A 21,438-nucleotide genomic window follows, 5' to 3' on the forward strand; every position below is an offset into this window, starting at 1 on the left:
TCTTCCATTGAAAAACCTTATCTTTCAATATGATAATGATATATATATATATATGTATAAAAAAAAAGATACATAAAAATGAAAAAATTTATATATGCAATAAATAAATGAAATCAAAACTGAAAAGTATGTCTCTTCTGGTCATTTTTATCCGTAATTCGTAATCCGTAGTCCGTACTTCGTACTTTAGTTTAAAACAGCTCCTGGTTGTCCAGAAATTCTCGAATCATATTGCGGCACGACTTTAAGAGCGCCTTGTTACATGGGGCAGCGGGCACCTTTAGCTTGGCTTTTGTAATAGCACCGCTGCCAACTGCCGGGGATCTGGCCGGGGTCAGGGAACGCCGGAGCAAATGAGGCGGAATGCTGCGTTTCTTGAGGGGCTGTGATGAGTCAGCCATTGCTACACTACGCACTTGCTCCTTGGGTGTGCATTTGTCGGTTTCTGCAACGGTTGTTGCAATGGGCATCTCTGTAGCTGCTGGTGGTGGTGGCGGTGATGGGGATGGTGGTGTCATCTGTGGCACAGTGCAGGCGGAGGCAAGTTTGGTGACATCATACTGATAGCGAAGCATTAGCAATGCAGCAGCTGCCTCCAGTTCCAGAGCACCATGTGTACTCCATTGATCGGACTCACTCAATGTTCTCGCTGACTTTGCACTGACAACTTGACGGCGACTCTTCATATTGCTGGTTGTTTCTCGAATGATGATCCTCCAAGCTGTGCACTTACATTTTATAGAAGCTCAAGGATTTACCTGCTGCTGTGCAGCAACAACTACAGACTACCTACCAATTGGTGTCCGCTAATCCTCGTCCCGGTTAATCGGCGACAGCTGCAACTTAAGATCTCGAAATATCCCAATTCCAAATACAGGCAACAAATATGAGACACATATGTCACAGGTAAAATATCCAAATAGGTAAAATAAAATATTTTATGATTGGCTTTCAAGAGTAATAAAAAAGGCAAATAAAATTTAAAAAATTAATATTAATTTATTTATAACAATATAACAGTGCACATTTTCAGAGGACAATTTTGTGCTCTTGGTCAAGGTGGAAAGTTCGGTGTTGATTTCGGCGATGCTTAAACAAAAAAGATGGCAAATAAAGTGTTGAATTTATCAATGGAATTCTACAAAATTAATTATTCCTAGTTAGCTTGGGATAAAAGTCAATGAATTATGATTTGAGAATAATGTTGACATGTGATTTAATCAAATATTGCTTATAATCATTAAGTTAAGTGATTTTGTTCAAGGCCGCAAACTCAACAGGTGTGTCCATCACTCGGTTAATTGTCTTTGACTAAAAAACAACTATTTATTCCAAAATAATAAAATTAACACTAAATTTCTGTTGCACTGTGCCTCTTTGTCTGTGCTACTTAGTTACATACATGCATGTATATAATATATATACTATTATATACATAATCTGTAGGCTTGGAACGTTGGGCGGCTGGATGATGGCGTCAGTGTCCCCACCAAATGCACTTGGATTGTACATTCGGCTGTAGGTTCTTAAGTCCCACTTCAATTCTCAGGCACACTACTACGTGTGAATCTCAAACAATTTAGCGACCTCATTGAGATCCTCGTAGTTTTTGTTCTGATTGATTATCGTTCGGGCCAGGCCAATGCGATTGAATAGATTCCACAATAGTATGCCCACAATTTTGTCGTTCTTCAGATAAAATATGACACCTTTGCCATAGTTAGCCTCTTCGTTTGGATCACATGTGACACCTGGACTATCGCCAATCTCTTTAACCACATCGGTCTTGGATTCAGCAAGCATTTCGCTATGATTTTCGGCACGCTTTTCACTATCGCTGGATAGTGCAAATACACCCACTGTGGGCAGTGAAGAGTCCACCAAGCCAATGCCTTCATAGCCAATTTCTGGACCCAAATCTGACCAGAACATGCTTTGATGTTGATATGGTTTCTCTGTTGGCAAATGAACAAATGCAATCAATGGAATCCAAATGGCAAAATTTTTCCCAATTAAGATACTTACTTGCTCCCGTCATGTTTTCACCTGCCAGCCGTCCGGATACCACAGAATGATCGTGATGCTCGACACGCCTACGTCCAAGCAGTGGATCAAAGAAGCACGATGCATCACCGGCCACATACAAGTTGCGACGCGCCTCTAGCTCCGCATTTACCACGAATCCTCCCAAGCTGCGATCCACTTCCAGCTTGGAGGGACCAGCCATGGCAGTGTTTGGTGTGCAGCCGACACAGACGACGACAATGTCGGAGAGTAGCGTCATACCATTGTTAAGCTCCAGCTTCAGTTGGGACTCATCACGTGTAGCGGACTTGATGCTGGCATCGGGTATAACACAGACACCCTGCGCTTCCATTTTGCGGGTGGTCCAATTACTTAAATAGTTGGGCAGAATCTTGGACATATTGCCCTTCTCCTGGAACACCTGGTACACTCTACCGCCGTTATTCTCCTTGGAGTAGTGGGCCAACGAACAGGCAAGTTCACTGCCAACAAAGCCATTACCCACAATGGTAATTGAGCGCTTCTCTTGCGCATAACGACGCAGTTGATCAAAGTCATCGGGTGTGCGATAAACCATCACCTTTTCTCGCACACTGGGTGGACCATCGCGGAAGACGGGAAGATCCTTGGGTGAACATCCCGTGGCAATTAGACACACATCATATGCAATCTGATAGCCATCGTTTAATGTGACAATGCGATTCTGTGCATCCACCTTTTTCACGGCGAATCCTTGAGCGACAGCTATGCCTCCGTTGGCACTGCTCTCCAGTTTCTCGGGATCCACAAAGAACTCCTCGGGCTCAAAGTACAAGCTGTCAAGAAAGAAATTCAAATGTATTAAAAGGAAAAGAGCTCGTCTAGTTTCAGTTTCTCAAACCTGCGCTCAGATCCTGTCCATTGCTTGAAGCGATAGTCTTTAATGGGATCCTCGTTGGGATTGGGAGTATACCACAGTTCTTTGGAGAGAGGAGGTCGCATGTAGGGCTTGCGATATTCGTTGCTGATCATCAACACTTTGGCGCGAGCATCATTCGATTTGATGGCACGGAACGCAGAGAAGGCAGCGGTGCCACCGCCAATAATCAAGTACGGCACTGATTTTGGCAGCTGCTCGGAACTGCGGGGAGCTGCAAGAAAAAGATCAGAGATTAAAACAGCCGATCGATTCAAAAATAAGCACTAAATAATTTTTAAAAACAAAAATGAAAGGTTATCCACGCCGGAGATTTAATATTCGACTGATTATTCCTATTGCATTAATTTGTTCCGAAAGTGTAAGACAATAGGAGATTTGCAATCTGCGATTTTGGTTTAGATTTCTCAAGAAAATACAAAAATCTGCATGCTAAAATTTAATTTTCGATTGATCGATAATATCAGCTATATGATATATTGATAGTAGTAATATTAGATTTATTATCTACAAGTTAGGTTTAGAAATATTGAGAAACAAACTAACATTTTCATACAAAACCTTAATTATTGACTCCTTGATCGTATTGAAGATATATAATACATTGCTTCGATTTGAACAAAATTTGGTCAGCAGGTGGAACACAATACCAAATGCATTTTTTGTGAGATTGCTTAAGATATTTAAAGAACATAGTAAGAGTTGATTTTCAATTCATCGTTGCTGTATGATAAAGTGGTATTATTTCCATTCATAATACCAAATCGATTATAGGTTTCAGTTAGAGTTTCGGTTATGTTGCTTTTCGGTTATCGGTTACGCAAAATTTTTGTATGTGTGTTTCGTAACGGTTAATGATTTTTTTTTTTTGCATATATCGGTTTTGATATATTGTTATGATTTTGATTCACCAAAAAAAACACCAAATTAGTTGTGAATATGTGGAAGAAAACGTTAAATTATAAACAAAAATTGTTTAATAAAAAAAAGATCTATCTAATTAGATCGATACTTAAATTTATACTAATCTGTTATTTGGGTAACGGTATAATAAAAAAGTGTTTTTTTCGGTTAAGGTTTCAATCGGTTAATACGGGTTCAAGTTTACGGGTTCAATTAAGGCTCAAGGTTTCGATTAGCTTTAAAACAGTTACTAGTCATAGAAACAGACCGACATCGTTGTATCGACTTTGTCCTTTCAAAGCGTTTAACAATTTTAAATCCAGGAATGTAATACATACTCGTTATTAGTCCAGAAATCTTTGCCCGTTTCAGAGCTTCCTCTGGATTTTCTTGGCCCCCAGTGCCATCGCCGGTGGCCTTTTTGCTGTCACGCGACAGCAGCCAGGCAATCTGAAAAGAGTTGAGATGGAAGAATGAGATGGAAATAGAGGACATATATGAGTTAATAAAACATACAAAGCCACCAGCCAGCAGGGCACCCAGTGCTCCAACAATGCATCGCAGCTTGAGTTGCTTGTCTCTTTCCTCAGCTGACTTTTTTCCATCGTCTCCGTCACCAGCACCACCGGCTCCACGTCCACCTCCGGCTCCGCTTCCGGCACCAGCCCCAAACATTTCGTCTGCTGACTCGCGACGCAAGCGATCAAATTCCTCGCAAGGATCTGTTGGCTGTTTGCAAGGATCGTTCATTTTCTCGGGCTGTTTGTCACACTGTGATGATTTGAGCACATCCTGGGCAGTGGAGTGTGATCTTGTGTCGGCATATCCCTGAGGAGAACCACAAAAACATCATGTAAATAATATTTTAAATAAATTAAAGACTACGATATGAAATGAATGGGATAAATGATATGAGCATGCAAAATACCACTCGAAAATGTGGATCTTGATGGCTAATGAAGCTTTGGCCATGCACTTGACTATCGGGCATAACGGTGGTCTGAGCACACTCATCATCCACATCGGGCACAAATTCCATTGTTTTGGGTACTCTCATGCAGGCATTATGATTCGGATATTTATTGGCTTGTAATTTAGTGCGCGCCTCGAGCGTGCGTTTCTTTACCATTTGATATAAACTGTTGTGTGCCGGCCGAATGATGCCTGTAATTCATAAATTGCAATTAATTCACAAATTAACTCTCATGCCGGGTACTTTGGTACGCACATAACCTCACAAAGTGGGTACGTACTATGTACATGTATATCAATACGTTTCGTACTTACCATTGACGGCCAGTGGAAGTCGTTGCGGTGGAGGTATGATTCGTCTGTTGGCCAATATATGCGCCTGCCGACAAAACCTGAGACAGAAACATCGTACACTCCAAATGCTCATAATACCGAATCGATTTGAATAATATGGCAGGCAACAACAACAATGTTTTAAATCTATTGGCTTTCTTGTGTAACAATAGTATAAACGTGTGTGTATTTATTGTTGATTGGGTTAAAACGCTGTGTTTTCTCAGTATGTGAACAATATCTCAGAGTGAATATGATTCGAGCATGAGCACACACGTATTTTAAATGCGAAATAGAAAGAAAGACTTTTAATTTACATCACACACATTCAATAAAATGCACCGACTAGCGTTCTTAACGTTTATCAACACTGAGCCTATTTTCAAACACTATCAACTTCCAGGGTTGCGTTGATCTGTTGCGTTTCGCATGAACATTTAAATTCAAATTCAAGTCCATTTGTTGTTATTAAAATTTTTATTAAGCATGTCAATAAATAAATTCAATATTTGTGCATAATTGTAGTTACATTATAAAACATTTTCGTATATGTATGTATTATCTTATTTATCTGCTACAGCAGCCTGGTTATTTGCGGCAGCAGCTGTGCCGCTTACCGGCGGTTTAATACCCATCAAATTACATAGTTGATTGCGAAGAGGACGCACTTCAACCAATGGCATAGTCCAGTCTGTCTCGGACAGCAACGAAAGGATATCATCCATATTATCTTCGGGAATTTCTGTAACATCTCCGTGAAGGGCTAATGCCTCATACAATTTAGTGGCCGCTGTCTTGCGCACATGGACATGCTGTAGTCCAAGGAATACTGACAATTTGGAAAGCACCCGCTTGCTGAGACGCGGCACCTGGACAAGTTGACAGAATGTGCTGATGCTGGTTGCTGTTTTATACAGCTTCTTGTATCCCTTGACCTCCAGATTAAGCAGACGATAAATATCCTCGGCAAATGGATTGGTCTCGTCATGCAAAACCGCTTCGATTGTGCCCGATCCTATGATTATTTCCAGGAAACTAAGCATAGGGTACGTGACGCGCTCATTAAGCAAATTCGACTCAAAGTTCTGCACAATCTCAGCGCACAGACGTGGAACCATTTCGGAATTTGAGCGTAAAAATTGGAATAATGCAGTTGAAGCATATTTGATCTGTGCAGGGGAAGAAATGAATATTAATTAGTATCTGGAAAATACGTAATAAATTGAACGCACCAGAGATTCGGTTAGCTGTCCAATGCTGGCACTTAGGCCCAGAAGAACGCGTTTGGAATAGTCAGGTAGAGCGAGCAGCTTGCAAAATAATGGGAATGTATGGTCTGCAAATAGCCAAAGAACCGACTTGTCATCGCTAGGGAATATCTCGACGAGTTGGGAATGTGCCCTTATGTGCGGTAAGGCTGGTTGGACATGAATCATCTTGCAGCACAGACGTCCCGCCAGACCGCGGGTACGATCAATTTTCTCTACCGCCTGCTGCATAAAACCGACCACAGTCTGTTGCACATGCTGTGGCATTAGCATATCCTTGGGACACTGAGTAATTATCTCAAAGAGCGCTGTCATGGATGCCTCGCGCACCCAAGCGCCAATATCTCCACGATTGTCCAGCGTATACTCATCCAGGGCCTGGAGCAGGCATTCCATGACTTTATTAAAGTGTCGACGATCGGCAAACGAATCTATAGTGGCATTGTAGCCAACGGTTTGCACCACCTTGCTTAGAGCACGTACACTCTGTGTGCGTGCCTCGCTCCATCTGTAGGTCTGCACGTTTTCATGATCATCGTGAGCCGAGTGTGGTGTCAACGCATGCTTCACCAGATTATCCAACACAGCGCTCAAGTGCGGACGTAGCATGAATGCTGGCAGCACTCCCAAAGCTGACAAGTATCCCATGCGGATGTTCTCCTCCAAATCGTTGTCAGCTCCCTTAAGATAGGCACTTATGATCATCTCGTTTTCCGTGTGTCGCGTCTCCAGGCAATAGTAGGCCGTGCAGAGCTCAGCAAAAGCCTCCACAGCGCTATCCCGGATGCTGATGTTTTTAGTGACCAGGCACATGTCGATGACTTGCTGCCAGCTGTCTGCAGTGGAAGATGTTATCAGTTTGTCAATTTACTATATATTTAAGTCTTTATTCTTTTATTAAATATGATATGATATGATTTATACAATTAGCTACTCTTTGATGTAATATTTTTCTAAAGCTTAAAACGCATCACTTTCTAAAATATTAAATTAACAAATTAATTTAAGTTTTGGCGGTTCATTTTTTGTTGCATGAGTAAAGATTATTGAATGTGGAAATTATCAGGGGTGCCACAGAAAGCGAAACCAACCAAAAAATCTCCCAAATCTCCATAAATTTTGGAAGACTTTCGGTTGATTTTGATTTCTTTGGCACCCCAAAAAACCCTATTTACTTTATTAAATCAGGGTATAAAATTAATGTTACTTAAAGAAAGTTATTTTCAATTCAACTATCAATTCATTTGCGATTTTATAAATTAGCGCCTCTACATCCATGTCAATTTAAGTATTTATACTATACTATGAAAGCTTAACATATTTACTTGTTTTTCAGAAATAGAACTTCCCCGAAATATTATGTTAAATACTTAACGTAATAAATACTGTTTACTATTGCAATTATTATTAAATGCAAAAAGTGGTTTATTATTTTAAAATGATACTATTTTCCGTGTTTTAGTAATTAAACTAGTTCAATATTAGAATGCTAAAAAAGATGTCTCTGAAACAATTTTGTCTTTTCAACATACGATATATTTAGCCAAGAAGCGGTCGATATTGTAATGTCGATTCAAATACTTACCCAAACACTGGGGAGTTACTGAAAGCTTGGCCAGGCTGCAGTTGCGTATGAAATTGGCGGTGCAGGATTTCATTAATTCACCGCTCATGCCGCGATAGAAACTACGCTGCAGGAATGTATAAATCAGATCATTTAGCTCAGCAATACGTTGATTGGATAGATAAGCTGTTTTGGATCCTGGGGACAATTCCAGCTGGCGCAGTGCCAGAGTAATCTCACCCATGGCCAATACACAGCCATGGCGGGCATTCACATCAATCGTTTCGGTTTTGGCCAAGAGCTGTGGCATTACCACAGCAGCCATGTATTCCGGAGCACGGTAGGTGAACTTGTGCAGCGCCTTGGCGGTCAGTTCCCGAATGGCCGAGTCCCAGTGGCCAACTTTGCGTTGCACCAGATGATCGATCAAGGTCTGACGATATTCTTCATACTGGGCAATAAAGTCACTGATATTCAGATAGGTGTTTTGACGTATTCCGACTGAGTAAAAGTCTGTGGTGGTAGATATTTCAATACCAAAGGGGAAATTACCAAGACGACCAACGCTCTCTTGGAATGCAGCGGACGCAGCACGTCTGCAGTTGATTTCGCGATCGAATACGGCGACAGTAAGCAGTCCAGAGGAGATCTGCTGCACAAACGGCTTGAGATCGTCGGGATTGTAGGCGCGGGCAAAGGCCCAGCACATGTAGCAGGCGGCGTCACGTATGTGCTGGCCCACGGACATGTAGCCCTTCATCTCATCATAGAAGAGCGCCTGCATCAAAAGAGGCACCAGTTCCCGCAGTCGATAGGGTAATAGGAGACCTCGCTTAGCCAGCTCGGCGAGGGCCAGACAACCACCGTGCCAGGCCTCGTGAGGCTCCAGAGGATTGAGTATGTCAACGACCGAGCCAATTACTTCATCAGCCAGCTCCTTGGGCAATCGATTGGTCACACGGCCCAATCCTTTGGCCGCACTCCAGCGTACATCATTGCCGCCGCTGCGCAGCGCTTGCAGTAGCTCCTCAATCACTTCCTCAATCGAATCGGGTACAAAAATCTCATCTCCAGCTCCGTCGTCATCATGAGAATCTGCTGATGTGGCATTTTCACCAGCGCTCGCTTGATGACCCAAATTTGTGACCAGTGAGCGTGTGCCTGTCGAGAAATATATGAATTAGCAGATGTTATGAACTCTATTGGAACTGTAGACTGCTTACCTCGTTTGTAGCGCCAACTGGCAATGCGAGGCTTCAGATGCACGAGTCCTAGACGTTGCACAATCTTAACAAAGTACTTGTATTTGAGAAAATCATTGCCATCCTTATACTGGCAGGCAACGATCCACTGAAGCAGCTTGTCTGCATATGGGAGTAGATCCTCACGCTTGCCGTGCTTGAGAATGGCCGCAATGGCAGCTAGTTGGCCGAACTTGACCTGCAGTGTATCCGCCTGATGCTGCTCAATGATCCAATCCAGAAACCGCTCCAAATACAAATCCTTGATGTCGGTGCGCACAAAATACTTGGCTGATAGATAGGCAGCCATGCTGCTACAAGTGTCATTTGTGGATGCGTACAGCTTGCACAGCTCAAAGATGCGGTCCATTTTGGACGGAGCCGACTGGGTGTTGACGTGGTTGATCACACAGTTGTTTACGGGCACGGGCACGTTGGGTGCTGTCTCATAGGCATCCAAGCGGGACATATGAAAAGGATTAAGTACAACTATGGACATCCAGAGGAGCAGCACGTAGCGTGTCTCCCAGTTATTGAACTCCTTTGGGTCTTGCTGGCCCAGCAGCTGCAGCACAAACTCCAGATCACTTAGCTCGTGCGGCATAAACTTGACGAGCACCTTGTAGGTGCGCACCTTGCTGATGATATACAGATACTTAAAGGCGGCGTCTCGTTCGCCAGCGGGCAGCTCTGGCTGGCGGATTTTGGTGAGCAGACGTGACAGTAGCAGCTCCAGATGGGGATCCAACAAGTGGGGCTGCTCTTGGTAGCGGGACAACACCTCCGTATATTGCTCGAACTCACGCTCAAAGGAGCTGGCTTCAATAGGCTTCAGTGTGTCAATCATTTCGAGCACCTGGTCCAATTCGGAAAACAGCTCCAAGGTGTTCGCTGGCAAGTCCTCATCTTTCACATCCTCACTTTGCTGCATCATTATAGCTTATTAATTAAATAAACGATTATCCAAACAGCCGGCGCAAGAAAAACTTGAACCGTTTCAGTTTTTTTTAGTTTCTACGTTTCAATTTCACTGTTCCTCGAACATATGATTCACAATTTTCGACAACAGCTGTTGATTGACTGCTACTGCAGCCAGGGTTGGACAGCGCGTGCTAATCGTTTTAAAAAAAGTTGCGGCGTTTCGAGTACGAAATAAATTTTCTTCTTTTTAATTGACTTCTCAGTAATTCATAATTTTTGACACTTGCGGACTTTTTATTTTGACTAATAGAACTATAGTTGGCGTTCGTTTTAAAAATCATAATCGCAACATCGCAATTTCGTGTGCTCTACTTAAGTGGTGCAGTAGCCCTGAACCAATCGCATTTTTGTTTACACGCCAAAAAACATTGTTTTTATTTGTTGCTTGCGCAGGAATTCTGTGTACGATTAATAAAATCCAAATTTTAAAATGAAATTGGATAACTTTCGCCTGATCGTCGAGGTGCAGAAGCGTCGTGCTTTATGGGATTCGACCATGCACTTGGCTATCCGCAAGGATGCGTGCACGCTGCAATGGCAAGAGGTTGCAGATTTAATGCAGATAGACGGTGTGTTATCAGAGTTTATTTCTTTAATATTATAGTAATTACTAATGGTTATTTGTTCGATTGTAGTAAGTCTTTGCAAGAAGCGCTTCAAGGGATTACGGGACAGTTATCGCGCCGAGGTTCGCAAAATACAGAAGCGACGTATCGATAACTCAAACTGGCCGTACTTTCGTGCATTGGAGTTCCTGCGAATCATATTTGATCCGGATAAACTGGTGCCCTTTAAACCGGAACCCTTCAGCATGGACATCAACTGTGCGGACAATGAGCAAAGCAGGCTTGATGAATTTGTAATAGATGTGGACAATGACGATTCCTTTGACTTTGAGATTATGGGCGACATTTTCAAGCGAGATCCGACAGAGACCCAGTGTCACGACTCTGGCACGGGTATGTCATTAATCACCCACACCAAAGAGAACTGCGACGCGTCTTCATCTGATTTGTTAATGCCTCTAAATCGATCAGACGTTACAATATCCCCTAGATTACTATCGCCACTTCCCATTGCTCCGATAGCACCGATACCACCGCCTGCGAAACGTACGCGACATCGTAGGATCTCATCCAGAGAAGCTCCCTATATGAATGGGCATGCGACAGCGTCATCAGATTCCTCAAAAGATGATCCAGACCACAGTTTTCTAGTTAGCTTGCTGCCACATATGAAAACCCTGTCGAGTATGAACAATATGAAATTCCGCACGGAGGTCAGTCGAATGTTGATGGACCTTAACCAACAGGAACGAGAGTCGAACCAAGGCTATCATCCTGAGCTGGAGCCAACTAAGTATAATCTTTTGCACAGTTCCATCATAGAGTGTGATGTTAAAATAGAAAATGAGCCATTAATTTAAGGATAGATCATGAATTTACATGTATATAAGTAGACATTACACATAATTGGCTGAATCCAAAATTATTTACATTTATAAAAACCTATTATAAAAACCCGCATTTACAAAGAATCGCTCTCATATTAATTGTTTGAAATATAAAATTAAACTTTTGTTGCTATTGCATTGAATGACATTCGAATAGTTCTAAGAGTTAAGATTGTTTTTAGTCTTTATGTACTTTATATATGTTTAAAATATAAAAGTATGCCATGAAAAAGAATTAATTTTTTTTTTTTTTGAAAGTACTATTCTTTGATAAAATTTGTTTTGGCAGAATTTAAATTTAAGCGAAAAAATATTGTCATTCGCGGTGAATGGCAAAGTGTCGAGCTGCGTTGTGAATGGCAGATGAGTCAGCTGTTGAGTTTTCAAAGTTGAAGTGCATGAGAAGAAGAGCAGAAACTATTGGGTTGAAAACTATTTAGTATTTGTGTTCATTTTGCTTTGTTCCGCCCAATTGTGCAGTTGATAGTGCGCTCTATATATCGATATTTAGAATACGATGGGAGACAGTTCTGATGATGAAAATCTGGGCACCGATTGGTTGCCGTACAGTGAGCGCGATGACTGGGCCGATGTGACGCCGTTGCCGCAGGATGATGGCCCCAATCCCGTCGTGTCCATAACTTATAGCCCCAAGTGTAAGTAAATAAATGAGCACGTTTTATGACGAGAGTTCGTTCGAAAATTTCAATAATTGCAGTTCGAGAAGTGTTCGATTATATGCGCGCCATTATCGCCAAAGGGGAAAAGTCGCAACGTGCATTGGATCTGACCACGGAAGCACTACGTCTTAATCCGGCCAATTATACGGTGTGGCAATATAGGCGTGATATATTGCGGGAACTGGATGCTAATTTGCAGGATGAACTGAACTATCTGGACGAAGTGATCGGACAGAATGCGAAAAACTATCAAGTGTGGCATCACAGACGTGTTATTGTCGAAATGATGAACTGCCCCCAATGGGAGCTGGAGCTGACAGAAAATGCGCTTAACAACGATGGCAATGCCAAAAACTATCATGCCTGGCAGCATCGCCAATGGGCCATACGTACATTCAAGTGAGTCTGGCCTAAAGTGAATTACATTTTGATAGTTATCTATTATTTAACTTGTAGCCTTTACGATGAAGAGTTGGAGTTTGTGAATCGTTTGATTTGCGAGGATCAACGCAACAATTCAGCCTGGAATCAGCGCTTCTTTGTGGTTAAGCATTTGGGATTCACCCCGGAAGCTATTGAACGGGAGCTCACCTATACAATGAATCGCATACGTATTATTAAAAACAACGAAAGTGCCTGGAATTACTTGGTCGGCGTGCTGCGACAAACCGAGAGTGGACAGCTAAACAGCCATCCGGAAGTGGTGCAGTTCAGCGAGGGGCTCTACAATGCCGGCAATCGTTCGCCTTATCTGTTGGCATTCCTAATAGACTTGTACCAGGAGCAGGCGCTTAAGGCTCCCGGTGCCAGTGATAACAACCAATTGGCACAAAAGGTCTATACACTCTGCGATGATATGTCCACCAAACACGATGTCATAAGGCGCAAATACTGGAAATATGTGGCTGAACATTTGAAGACTCAACTAAGCAAGTCTACGGAAGCGAAGGAGCCATAAGCAGAAGCCATCAGGTGGCATCTTTGGTCACTTTGTTTAAATTGTAACTATGTACGTACCGCTGACCTTCTTTGTAAACAAAATACATACCAGATTAGACCATACAATGTCAAAACGAGAAAGCCTGGTTAGTTTGGGATGCCGAATAATAGATACCTTTGACTTGATTATTTCAGCATTATCTTCATGTTATTCCCATATTTCTCTTGTTGCCTTTAGTTATTGTTTTTAGTTACCTTAACATAAATTAAGAATTATCATCCGCTTAGTTTATTAATTCATTCCCTTAGTAGTGCTACGAATAGTGTAATAAAACTAATATACACTTAGAAAGCGTATATCCAGAGTCAGTTGTCTTCCATTGCCCAATGATTGTTTAACTAGCGAGGTTGTGTGTGTTTGTACACGTAAAATTCATTAACAATTATAAGATAATTGTGAGCAGATTTTGTTGTTGTTTATCTGTGCGCAATTGTTATCTCTCGCTGCAGTGGAATTAAAACTAGAATAGAGTTTCTGCTGTCTCAATATTGGTATTTATTTAAATTTGCTTCATTTTGTTTAGTTCGAGTACATACAATATAGCAGTTGTAATATATAACGTGTTTTTTTTTTTGTTGTTTTTCATTATTCATTTTTAATTTGATTTTCTTGCGTATATTTTGTGTTTTCATAATTAAATGTTTTCAATAGGCAAAGGCAAAAAATTAATTAACGGCATTCAACGATTTAAATCTGTTCGTGCTGCAGTCGTGTCTTAGCCAGTTTTATTAATTTAATTTTTATTACCTTTGCATAGAAAGTACGTACTTAAAATAAAGCAGAAGACATCTTTGGCGTGTTTATTTTCTTTCTTTTTTTTTGTTTGTTTTCTTTTCTTCATTTTAGGCTAAAAAATATTTTATGTAGGAGCAAAAAATCATTTAGTACTCTTTTGCATATAGTTTAATAAAATTTCGTAATAATAAAATATACATTTATTTTTGTTTAGTTTGGTTTTTTTTTTTTTTTTGGGTATATATAAATTTGAAAAAGCCTATAAATCCAAATGTACTTTCAAAATCAAAGCGTTGTATCGCTTGGGCCATGCTAATTGAAATGTTTATTGAAAATAAAATTAGTTTCGAAAATGTGAAAAGCTAAGTATAATAACCATAGAAAGAGAGAGAGTTCGCATGGCCCATATATACGCCAAGTATACGAGTTTCGTAAAATATTTGGTACCAAAACCGTTTATCATTTTAATAATTGATTTACCTGTTCTGAGTTTGCGTGGAGCCAGAGAGAAGTACTTATCTTTGTAGTTGAGTGAGTTGTTGTTTTAGTTTTTTTTTCTTTGTTAACAATTTGATATATAGATATATTTATATATATTTCTATAGTTTATAATAAATTTTTATGCTCCTTTTTTCGCACTGAGCCATCGTCGTCTTGTTGTTTTTGTTTTCATTATAATTTTTGGATTTTATTTTGTAAAAGCATTTTTAGCAAAAAATTAAAAATTTTTTTGTTTGTTCATTTCTAAAATCGGATCTTCAAAAACAGCGTGTTCCATTACGTATGTCGCCTATGTCTTTTTGTTATGTTTTTTTATTTGTTATCATTCAGTTTGAATTTTTAATATATATAAAATAAATCATTTGTTACTAACGTTCGTCTTGTTTAGCAATTATCGTACTGAAAACACGCTGCGCTTTGTGTGAGGAAGCTTCATATACCATCTATAAATATACTCGTACATAGATAAATGTAAATACTATGTAGATATTTCATAATCTTCTTTTTTTGTTCATATAATTGTTAAAAAATTAACGCCACTTGTGCCTTGCTCTATGTTTAAATAAGTACAATCGACTCGAAACGACATGAGAATCCTGTCAATCCTGTCCTGTCCCCTAATGTTGCCTAGATCTAGGTGCTTAAGACTTTACATACATATACGTATTCCATATGCATATCTATAAGTATATATAGTTTATATATATATATATATACATATATATATGTGTATATGTATATAGCGTTCAATCAATCAATCTGTAGCTCTCTGTAATGGGGGCTCTTGGAGCCGCCTTTTACTTATCCTCCCCGATGCCCTCATCAGTTGTGGTCTTACGCTCTCTAGCCTCATCGTTGCTGATATCACATTTTTCAGCCAACATATCCTCGATGCCCTCATCGTCCACAGTTTGACTCTCGCCGGGCACATGCTTGCGCAGAGCAACAACACACTCCCCCTGAGGTAGTGGTGGAAACTTGGCATAGGATGTGTTACTTATGGTGCCCACTGTGCTATCCTCATAGCAATCGGGTGTCATCCGGACGCGACATGTTTCGTACGCCTTGACATAGCCCAGTTTCGTATACAGATTCCTGGATGCATCATTGTGTGGACGTATCACAACGAATGGTGTATAACCACGCTCAATCACAAGTTGAGTCAACGCCTTGGCCAGACGAATGCCGTAACTAAGTAAATAACAAGATATATGTTTGCATTCAGATCTAATAGAATAAAAACTTATATTCTTTTAATTGTGAACTCACCCCATGCGTCGATAATCTGGACGTGTTTGCATCGAAAACATTGCGCCGTAGTATGAATGGACCATCCATGCTGCCAGTTCGTTGGTATCCTTACGGAAGATACCCAAACCGGGCAGCACGCGTACAAGTATATCAAATAATTTGACGCACTCGATTTCATTGGCCGGATATAGATCGTGGATGCCCTGGACATTATCAAGTGTCAGCAGACGCATTTCAGCATCCTCGGGCAAGGGCTCAAGCTCCAGTTCCGTATTAAGATTATTACACACATAGATATCACCACTAAGTCGCTCCATCAGCCCAATTTTCGAATAGAACTCATCCAGGCGATTCATAATAGCGATGTGCGTAAAGTTCAGGTACAATGGCTTCTGCCAATCTATAAGTACATCTTCGGTGCGCATCAGATCGACATGTTCGATTTGTGCGGATGGACAAAATATGCCAAATGCTTGGTATATATTGTTGTGGGGCTAAGTTCAAACAAAATTTCAATTATTAATATACACTTTTCTGCAAAATATTAAATGAAAGATCAAATAATTACCGTAAGCGTGCATCCTGGAAAATGTAATATTATCGGCTTTTCGGGCCAATCTTTAGCAACATAAAACTTGAAGTCCCAAATACGGTCATTCAGGTACGTTTTAATGGTTTGATGAAACTGTAATAAAATCAATATTTAGCATATTTTATTGTCTTTTAGTCACCAGTAACTATAAGGAAGTATCTGGAATCATTTCCATCAACACTTTCTTAAGGTATCAGTATAGAATAAGAGCCCCAGTTGCCAGCTTATATTATTTTGTACCAGATTTTGTTTGTTATTTATATTATCTTAATTCAACTTATGAAAACCAAATATTTAAAACATATAACAACATAAAAAACTAAAACAACGAAACGAAACAAAATACATCATTTTAAAACCAATTAATAATTCTCACTTATTTTTTATTAATTTTGAGGTTAAAATTTAAAAAAACATTGAATAAAAAAGTGTACGATTTTAAAAGCAGTGGTCTAATGTACCATTAAATAAAACATGTAGAGCTCTGGTAAAAATTGCAACCGCGAACAGAATTGGTGCCAGGTTATCTTCAAGTCCAACACTCTTAATGCGCAACACTCCTTTTACATGAAAATTTCTCTAGCTTTTAGTACTCCAAATTCGTCTGAAATTTCGATAATATAATAGACTGACGCATAGCGACAGCTTAATGGTATTACCTCCAAATTAGTAAGAGCTTTTTTGCCAGTAAATTGTTTTCGTTTGGTTTTTAGCACTCCCCCGTGAAGAATGGTATTCGACGAAAAATCGAAACTTTAACCAACAGCAACTCCAATGTCGTCCCAATTGTTGGAACTGATGGTAAGTCAAATAGTTTAGCTATAGAAATGCCGCCTCCTCTAAGGGCCCCGCCCACAATAGAAAAATGCAAGGGAAAGAGCAGCACAGGGCGAACTTGAACACGTGATAGCAAGGCGAGGGCCTTAAAAAGTGAAGTGAAGTGAAACAGGCGTAAACAGGTCAGACATCAGCGATGGGTCTCTTTTCAGATTCAGGTCTGAGATTGCATGACTTGTGGTCTACCCGCTTGCCCTGGTAACTCCCTTTTAAAACTGCTAAAATTATCTGCGAATAAGGGCGTTTCTGTTCAAAATACTATAGTGTGAAAATTCTTTTATGTTTTTTTCAAGTAGATAAATAAAAGTGTGACCCGAATTAAACTGAACTGGGAACTGTAATGGTAAATACATACCTTTAATGATTCCGGCAGATAGCGCTCTAAAGTTACCAAAATTTCTGGAAGCTCTGATTCATGCACCAAACGAAAGTGTCTACCTTCAGGAATGATTTCCATTTCTGCAAAGAGAAATACAAAACACATTAAAACACATATTAAATGCAAAATTACATTATTTATGCTTGAATTACGAGTATGTCGGTCATTTAATAATGATTATAATCTCAAATGCTCTACACAAGTGTAAGTGCAATGGTTTTTTTTATTTATATTTTTGTATAACGCCCACGATGTGTCCCTTTCCAAGGCCCCTCAACTTGGCCTTAGCCAAGACCAAAAAAAAAAAAAGAATGAAGGGAGATGAGATGAAAAGCCGAGCCAATGCTGATGACAGATACAATTTTGATGATGATGCTGTCATTTTAGCTAAAAGTATACATATTTCTGCTGCCCAACCGGAACTTGTGCCCGTAATAAAGAATTTGCTCCATAATCAGTTAGCTTTGATTGATCCAAATGCCCTAAGAGAAATCAATTATTACGTTTTGGAAAATGTAACGACCATGAAGCTCACATCAGTTTTTCAATTTGTAAATCATTTTTTAATATGTAAAATAATAAACTTATTAAATAAGTTGTGATTTTTGGTGCCAATCGAAAAACAGGCGACTTCCTTAATGATAGAAAAAATCCATTGCAAAGTAGTTAAACGTTTATTCTGATAGATATTTTTATTGGATGATTGACAACACTGATAGAAAAATGATATGAAATCTTAATATTTTCACATTCAGGGGTGTCACAGAAATCGAGGTCAACCGAAAATCTCCCAAAAATTTATGAATTTGATTTTCGGTTGGTTTCTTTTTTTGTGGCACCTCTGATTGATTTAAATATTTTGCTCTATGATTTAGCACTTTAAAACAAAAACAAATATGAATATATATTTAAATTGTTTTAATATTTAATGTGTGTATTATAATATATAAAAAATAAAAAAAATTGTTATTTTTTTTTTGTTTTTGTTTCTTTTTTTATTCATTTTTAAATTCATTTTTTTTGATTGTATTTTACTTTTTATTAACTTTTTATTTTAATGCATTGAATTCTTTTTATTTTACGTTATTTTATTTCCGACACTTCTCCTTAACAAGACACAGAGTAGGACACGAACCCAGGCCATCGGGCTTGAAAAAATCTATCCATTAAGCCACCGGATTTTAAATAAAAATAGTCAATTGAATCCGATTTTCTTATCTTTTCCGAATCTTTAATATAAGTATGATTAAAATTTAATAAATATATTGTTTTTTTTTTTAATTTAAAGTGTTTTTTCTTTGGTTTTACTATATTCATATTAACTTTGGCATTTAAGTAGGTTTTTAGGTAAATTAAACTTAATTATATTTTATTTTAATGCGTTTTCTAGTTAAATTGAATTTCTGTCAGTGTATCTAAATGCTGGCTTGGTTGACTGTTTGACTACTTGAATGATTGATGATGTGATTGATTGGCCAAAACAGTGAATAGCTTCTTTACTCGTTTCCTTTGTTTTACTAGGTTACTATGACTATTTATTACTGCTACTCGTATTTGTGTCGGCTGGCGTGTTAAAATTAGTCTAAGTATTAGTATTAGTCATGTTCTCGGATACTTATAAATGTGCAGGCACTCATGAAAATGTATGAGTGTGTGTGGGGGTGTGTGTGTAGGTACACGCAGCTGCAGGTCAAACAGATGTGTCTGCATATTTGCACGTACGGCTTAGACACGGTCATGTCGTTGTAAAAGGAGACGGACGGCGGATTTGTGCGGTACTTAGTATAATACTCGTACAAAATCAATATAAAGCATTTCTAATCTGATGTCAGGAACTACAGGTAGAAAGGAACGGGACAGGACAGGTGAGAGTGGAGGTGCATTACTATCAGACAGCAGACCAAACATCTGTTCATATTACCGCCCATTTATTTTGCTTGCTTAGCCGATAAAAATACCGTTGACATTTCACAGTGGCACCCCGGGGACAACGCAGGAGCGTCGCTGTCGTTGCCGCCAGACTGAATGCGATGGCGATTGCGATTCTCAGATATCTCAATCCCGTAACGATTCCCATTACCATTCCCAATCCCGAACCCAATCCTGTTCCCCATAGTGACTATGGGCACCCCGATGTGCGCGTCGCTTTTCCCAGCCGATTAGTTTAGTTTTTGGCCCAATAAATGCAGTGCAGTGCTTATGATGCGTTAGTTTTTATACCCTAACTGTAGGGTATAGAGATTGAGACATATAATATTCTTGAACAGGTATCTCTTTAATATTATATTTAATTTTTAGACTAACCGAAAATAATCATTTATTTCCGTTTGTGAAAGTTTTTATAAAACGAAGTTTTGGTTGTTTAGAATTTACAATCATATTTAATTTTATATTTTTAATTTATAAATTCAGAGATTTTTGATAAGAAAGTTAAATTTTAAAATGGTTAATTACAATATTTGTCAAGATTATTGAACTATTCAACTTTCTTCACACTATTCATGGAGCTTTCTAACTGGAGCTTTCTATAGAAACTACTACTTTTAAAGAGTAATTACGTTTCGAGCTGACCCTTAATAATATTTCTTTACTGATTCTAGCGATATAAAATTATGTTCACGGGCGAACAGAAAACACTAATTGACATGCACAAGTGCACACAAGGAATACCGGGGAATCAGGGTGAAATTTTCAATATCTTTCGAATCTCAGCATTAAGAAGAAATGCGAAAGTGTAAGTTGAAAAAAATGTGGATGATGCATTTGATATTAATGGGTATATAAATAAATATAATAGTGTGTTTATCAATGCAGAGCAAGTACTTACAAAAATATTAAATCCGTTGACCTTGTATGAATTTGTTGTTGGTGCTGTTGCGGTTGTTGTTGTTTTTGCTGCTGTGGTTTTGGTAATCCCTATACCAAAATCCTCAGAGTCTGCTTGCTGCTGCTTGCGTGTGCTATATTAATTAATATTTGAGCTGAATTATATAGTTCTTTACTACCTTTTAATGGCAAATAATAATTATTTGTTGTTATTAATTTTTAATTAGCTTAATAAGTTTAGATTTATATGTTATTAATTTTTAACGTTGTTTTAGTTTTGAAAAAACTGTGCAGTATGAAAATAAGTTTTATTTTATTATAATTATTATATGCAAATCACAGATGCTCTTTTATTATTTATATTTAAAAAAGTGTTGTAGTATTCAATTTGAGTGCGTTGAAAATTGAATTTTAATTAGTTGTTATTCGTTAGTTGTTGTGCCTTGCGGTTGTGGCTCTGATATTATTTATAAATTAATTTAAAATGAATTTCAGCTCTCTCTCTCTCTGTTTGTTGCATGCTACGTTGGTTAGGCCTTCATGAATGGAGGATGTCGGCTGCCGCTTATAAAGTGTGTATATATATGTATATATATATATAAATATATATGTGTGTGTGTATGTGTGGTGCGATATCCGATACGAAGACAAAGATAATATACGTTTATGATTGAAAGTATGCCTGAAGTTCTGCTGCTGCTGCTGTAGTTATTGTTGTTGTTGCTGTTGCTTTAACCCTTTGCCCCCGTTGCACCTCCTCCACAGACAGGCCTAACCAGCCAGGCAAGCCCGATTTTGTTGTAGGTTCTCTTCTTTATTTTCTTGTATTGTGTATCGTCAGCAGATACAACAACAGGCTTCTGTTAGTCCAGCATGGCGGCTGAGGACGACCAGTATACGGAGATGGCTTCTTCTTTTATGATTGTTGTTGTTGTTGTTGCTGCTGCTGCTGCGTCGCACTCACAAGAGACGAGTCGGTCG

General features: G+C 39.1%; 6 protein-coding genes across 9 annotated transcripts; 2 read left to right on the top strand and 4 right to left on the bottom strand.

Moving 5' to 3' along the window:
- Positions 1-159: 159 nt before the first annotated feature.
- Positions 160-805, bottom strand: LOC117781912. Its single transcript, XM_034618796.1, has 2 exons — positions 794-805; positions 160-721 (listed from the first exon to the last, which is right to left on the bottom strand). Exon 2 carries the CDS (start codon positions 684-686, stop codon positions 192-194), a length of 495 nt encoding a protein of 164 aa, XP_034474687.1. The 5' UTR covers positions 687-721; positions 794-805; the 3' UTR covers positions 160-191.
- A 394-nt stretch (positions 806-1,199) lies between these two features.
- Positions 1,200-5,511, bottom strand: LOC117781911 (putative apoptosis-inducing factor 1, mitochondrial). Of its 2 annotated transcripts, XM_034618794.1 has the most exons (7): positions 5,132-5,511; positions 4,971-5,008; positions 4,361-4,672; positions 4,183-4,294; positions 2,906-3,155; positions 2,026-2,840; positions 1,200-1,955 (listed from the first exon to the last, which is right to left on the bottom strand). In XM_034618794.1, the coding sequence occupies exons 1-7, from the start codon at positions 5,241-5,243 to the stop codon at positions 1,558-1,560; spliced, it is 2,037 nt and encodes a 678-aa protein (XP_034474685.1). In that variant the 5' UTR covers positions 5,244-5,511; the 3' UTR covers positions 1,200-1,557. The 2 variants fall into 2 exon arrangements, with proteins under 2 accessions (XP_034474685.1, XP_034474686.1); XM_034618795.1 differs by lacking the exons at positions 4,971-5,008; positions 5,132-5,511 and adding an exon at positions 4,773-4,930.
- Positions 5,512-5,697: 186 nt separating this feature from the next.
- LOC117781908 (tubulin-specific chaperone D) lies at positions 5,698-10,320 on the bottom strand. The gene is made up of 4 exons (XM_034618792.1): positions 9,205-10,320; positions 8,003-9,142; positions 6,382-7,253; positions 5,698-6,318 (listed from the first exon to the last, which is right to left on the bottom strand). The coding sequence occupies exons 1-4, from the start codon at positions 10,154-10,156 to the stop codon at positions 5,713-5,715; spliced, it is 3,570 nt and encodes a 1,189-aa protein (XP_034474683.1). The 5' UTR covers positions 10,157-10,320; the 3' UTR covers positions 5,698-5,712.
- A 178-nt stretch (positions 10,321-10,498) lies between these two features.
- On the top strand, positions 10,499-11,891 carry LOC117780707. Of its 2 annotated transcripts, XM_034617337.1 has the most exons (3): positions 10,499-10,772; positions 10,839-11,162; positions 11,260-11,419. In XM_034617337.1, the coding sequence occupies exons 1-3, from the start codon at positions 10,634-10,636 to the stop codon at positions 11,289-11,291; spliced, it is 495 nt and encodes a 164-aa protein (XP_034473228.1). In that variant the 5' UTR covers positions 10,499-10,633; the 3' UTR covers positions 11,292-11,419. The 2 variants fall into 2 exon arrangements, with proteins under 2 accessions (XP_034473228.1, XP_034473227.1); XM_034617336.1 differs by having other exon boundaries at positions 10,509-10,772; positions 10,839-11,891.
- A 128-nt stretch (positions 11,892-12,019) lies between these two features.
- LOC117780230 (protein farnesyltransferase/geranylgeranyltransferase type-1 subunit alpha) lies at positions 12,020-13,416 on the top strand. The gene is made up of 3 exons (XM_034616672.1): positions 12,020-12,312; positions 12,375-12,735; positions 12,793-13,416. Exons 1-3 carry the CDS (start codon positions 12,174-12,176, stop codon positions 13,292-13,294), a joined length of 1,002 nt encoding a protein of 333 aa, XP_034472563.1. The 5' UTR covers positions 12,020-12,173; the 3' UTR covers positions 13,295-13,416.
- Positions 13,417-13,807: 391 nt separating this feature from the next.
- Positions 13,808-20,671, bottom strand: LOC117780229. Of its 2 annotated transcripts, XM_034616669.1 has the most exons (5): positions 20,459-20,671; positions 17,608-17,711; positions 16,392-16,508; positions 15,842-16,317; positions 15,370-15,763 (listed from the first exon to the last, which is right to left on the bottom strand). In XM_034616669.1, the coding sequence occupies exons 2-5, from the start codon at positions 17,707-17,709 to the stop codon at positions 15,370-15,372; spliced, it is 1,089 nt and encodes a 362-aa protein (XP_034472560.1). In that variant the 5' UTR covers positions 17,710-17,711; positions 20,459-20,671. The 2 variants fall into 2 exon arrangements, with proteins under 2 accessions (XP_034472562.1, XP_034472560.1); XM_034616671.1 differs by lacking the exon at positions 20,459-20,671 and having other exon boundaries at positions 13,808-15,763; positions 17,608-17,709.
- Positions 20,672-21,438: the final 767 nt, after the last annotated feature.

The sequence above is a fragment of the Drosophila innubila genome (genome assembly GCF_004354385.1).
Source record: "Drosophila innubila isolate TH190305 chromosome 2L unlocalized genomic scaffold, UK_Dinn_1.0 4_B_2L, whole genome shotgun sequence".
NCBI classification, from domain to species: domain Eukaryota; kingdom Metazoa; phylum Arthropoda; class Insecta; order Diptera; family Drosophilidae; genus Drosophila; species Drosophila innubila.

Bases quoted from the DNA above. Each gene is read 5' to 3' on its own strand.
- LOC117780707 (XM_034617336.1), top strand. From the start codon at position 10,634: ATGAAATTGGATAACTTTCGCCTGATCGTCGAGGTGCAGAAGCGTCGT. The intron at 10,773-10,838 runs GTGTGTTATCAG...GTTCGATTGTAG, and splicing joins AGATTTAATGCAGATAGACG to TAAGTCTTTGCAAGAAGCGC.
- LOC117780230 (XM_034616672.1), top strand. From the start codon at position 12,174: ATGGGAGACAGTTCTGATGATGAAAATCTGGGCACCGATTGGTTGCCG. The intron at 12,313-12,374 runs GTAAGTAAATAA...CAATAATTGCAG, and splicing joins CATAACTTATAGCCCCAAGT to TTCGAGAAGTGTTCGATTAT. The intron at 12,736-12,792 runs GTGAGTCTGGCC...TTTAACTTGTAG, and splicing joins TGGGCCATACGTACATTCAA to CCTTTACGATGAAGAGTTGG.
- LOC117781908 (XM_034618792.1), bottom strand. From the start codon at position 10,156: ATGATGCAGCAAAGTGAGGATGTGAAAGATGAGGACTTGCCAGCGAAC. The intron at 9,143-9,204 runs GTAAGCAGTCTA...ATTTCTCGACAG, and splicing joins CAGTTGGCGCTACAAACGAG to GCACACGCTCACTGGTCACA. The intron at 7,254-8,002 runs GTAAGTATTTGA...CTTCCACTGCAG, and splicing joins AGTAACTCCCCAGTGTTTGG to ACAGCTGGCAGCAAGTCATC.
- LOC117780229 (XM_034616671.1), bottom strand. From the start codon at position 17,709: ATGGAAATCATTCCTGAAGGTAGACACTTTCGTTTGGTGCATGAATCA. The intron at 16,509-17,607 runs GTATGTATTTAC...ATTTTATTACAG, and splicing joins ATCTGCCGGAATCATTAAAG to TTTCATCAAACCATTAAAAC. The intron at 15,764-15,841 runs GTGAGTTCACAA...TTATTTACTTAG, and splicing joins CCAGATTATCGACGCATGGG to TTACGGCATTCGTCTGGCCA.
- LOC117781912 (XM_034618796.1), bottom strand. From the start codon at position 686: ATGAAGAGTCGCCGTCAAGTTGTCAGTGCAAAGTCAGCGAGAACATTG.
- LOC117781911 (XM_034618794.1), bottom strand. From the start codon at position 5,243: ATGAGCATTTGGAGTGTACGATGTTTCTGTCTCAGGTTTTGTCGGCAG. The intron at 5,009-5,131 runs GTAAGTACGAAA...TATGAATTACAG, and splicing joins ACTTCCACTGGCCGTCAATG to GCATCATTCGGCCGGCACAC. The intron at 3,156-4,182 runs GTATGTATTACA...TTTTTCTTGCAG, and splicing joins GATTTCTGGACTAATAACGA to CTCCCCGCAGTTCCGAGCAG.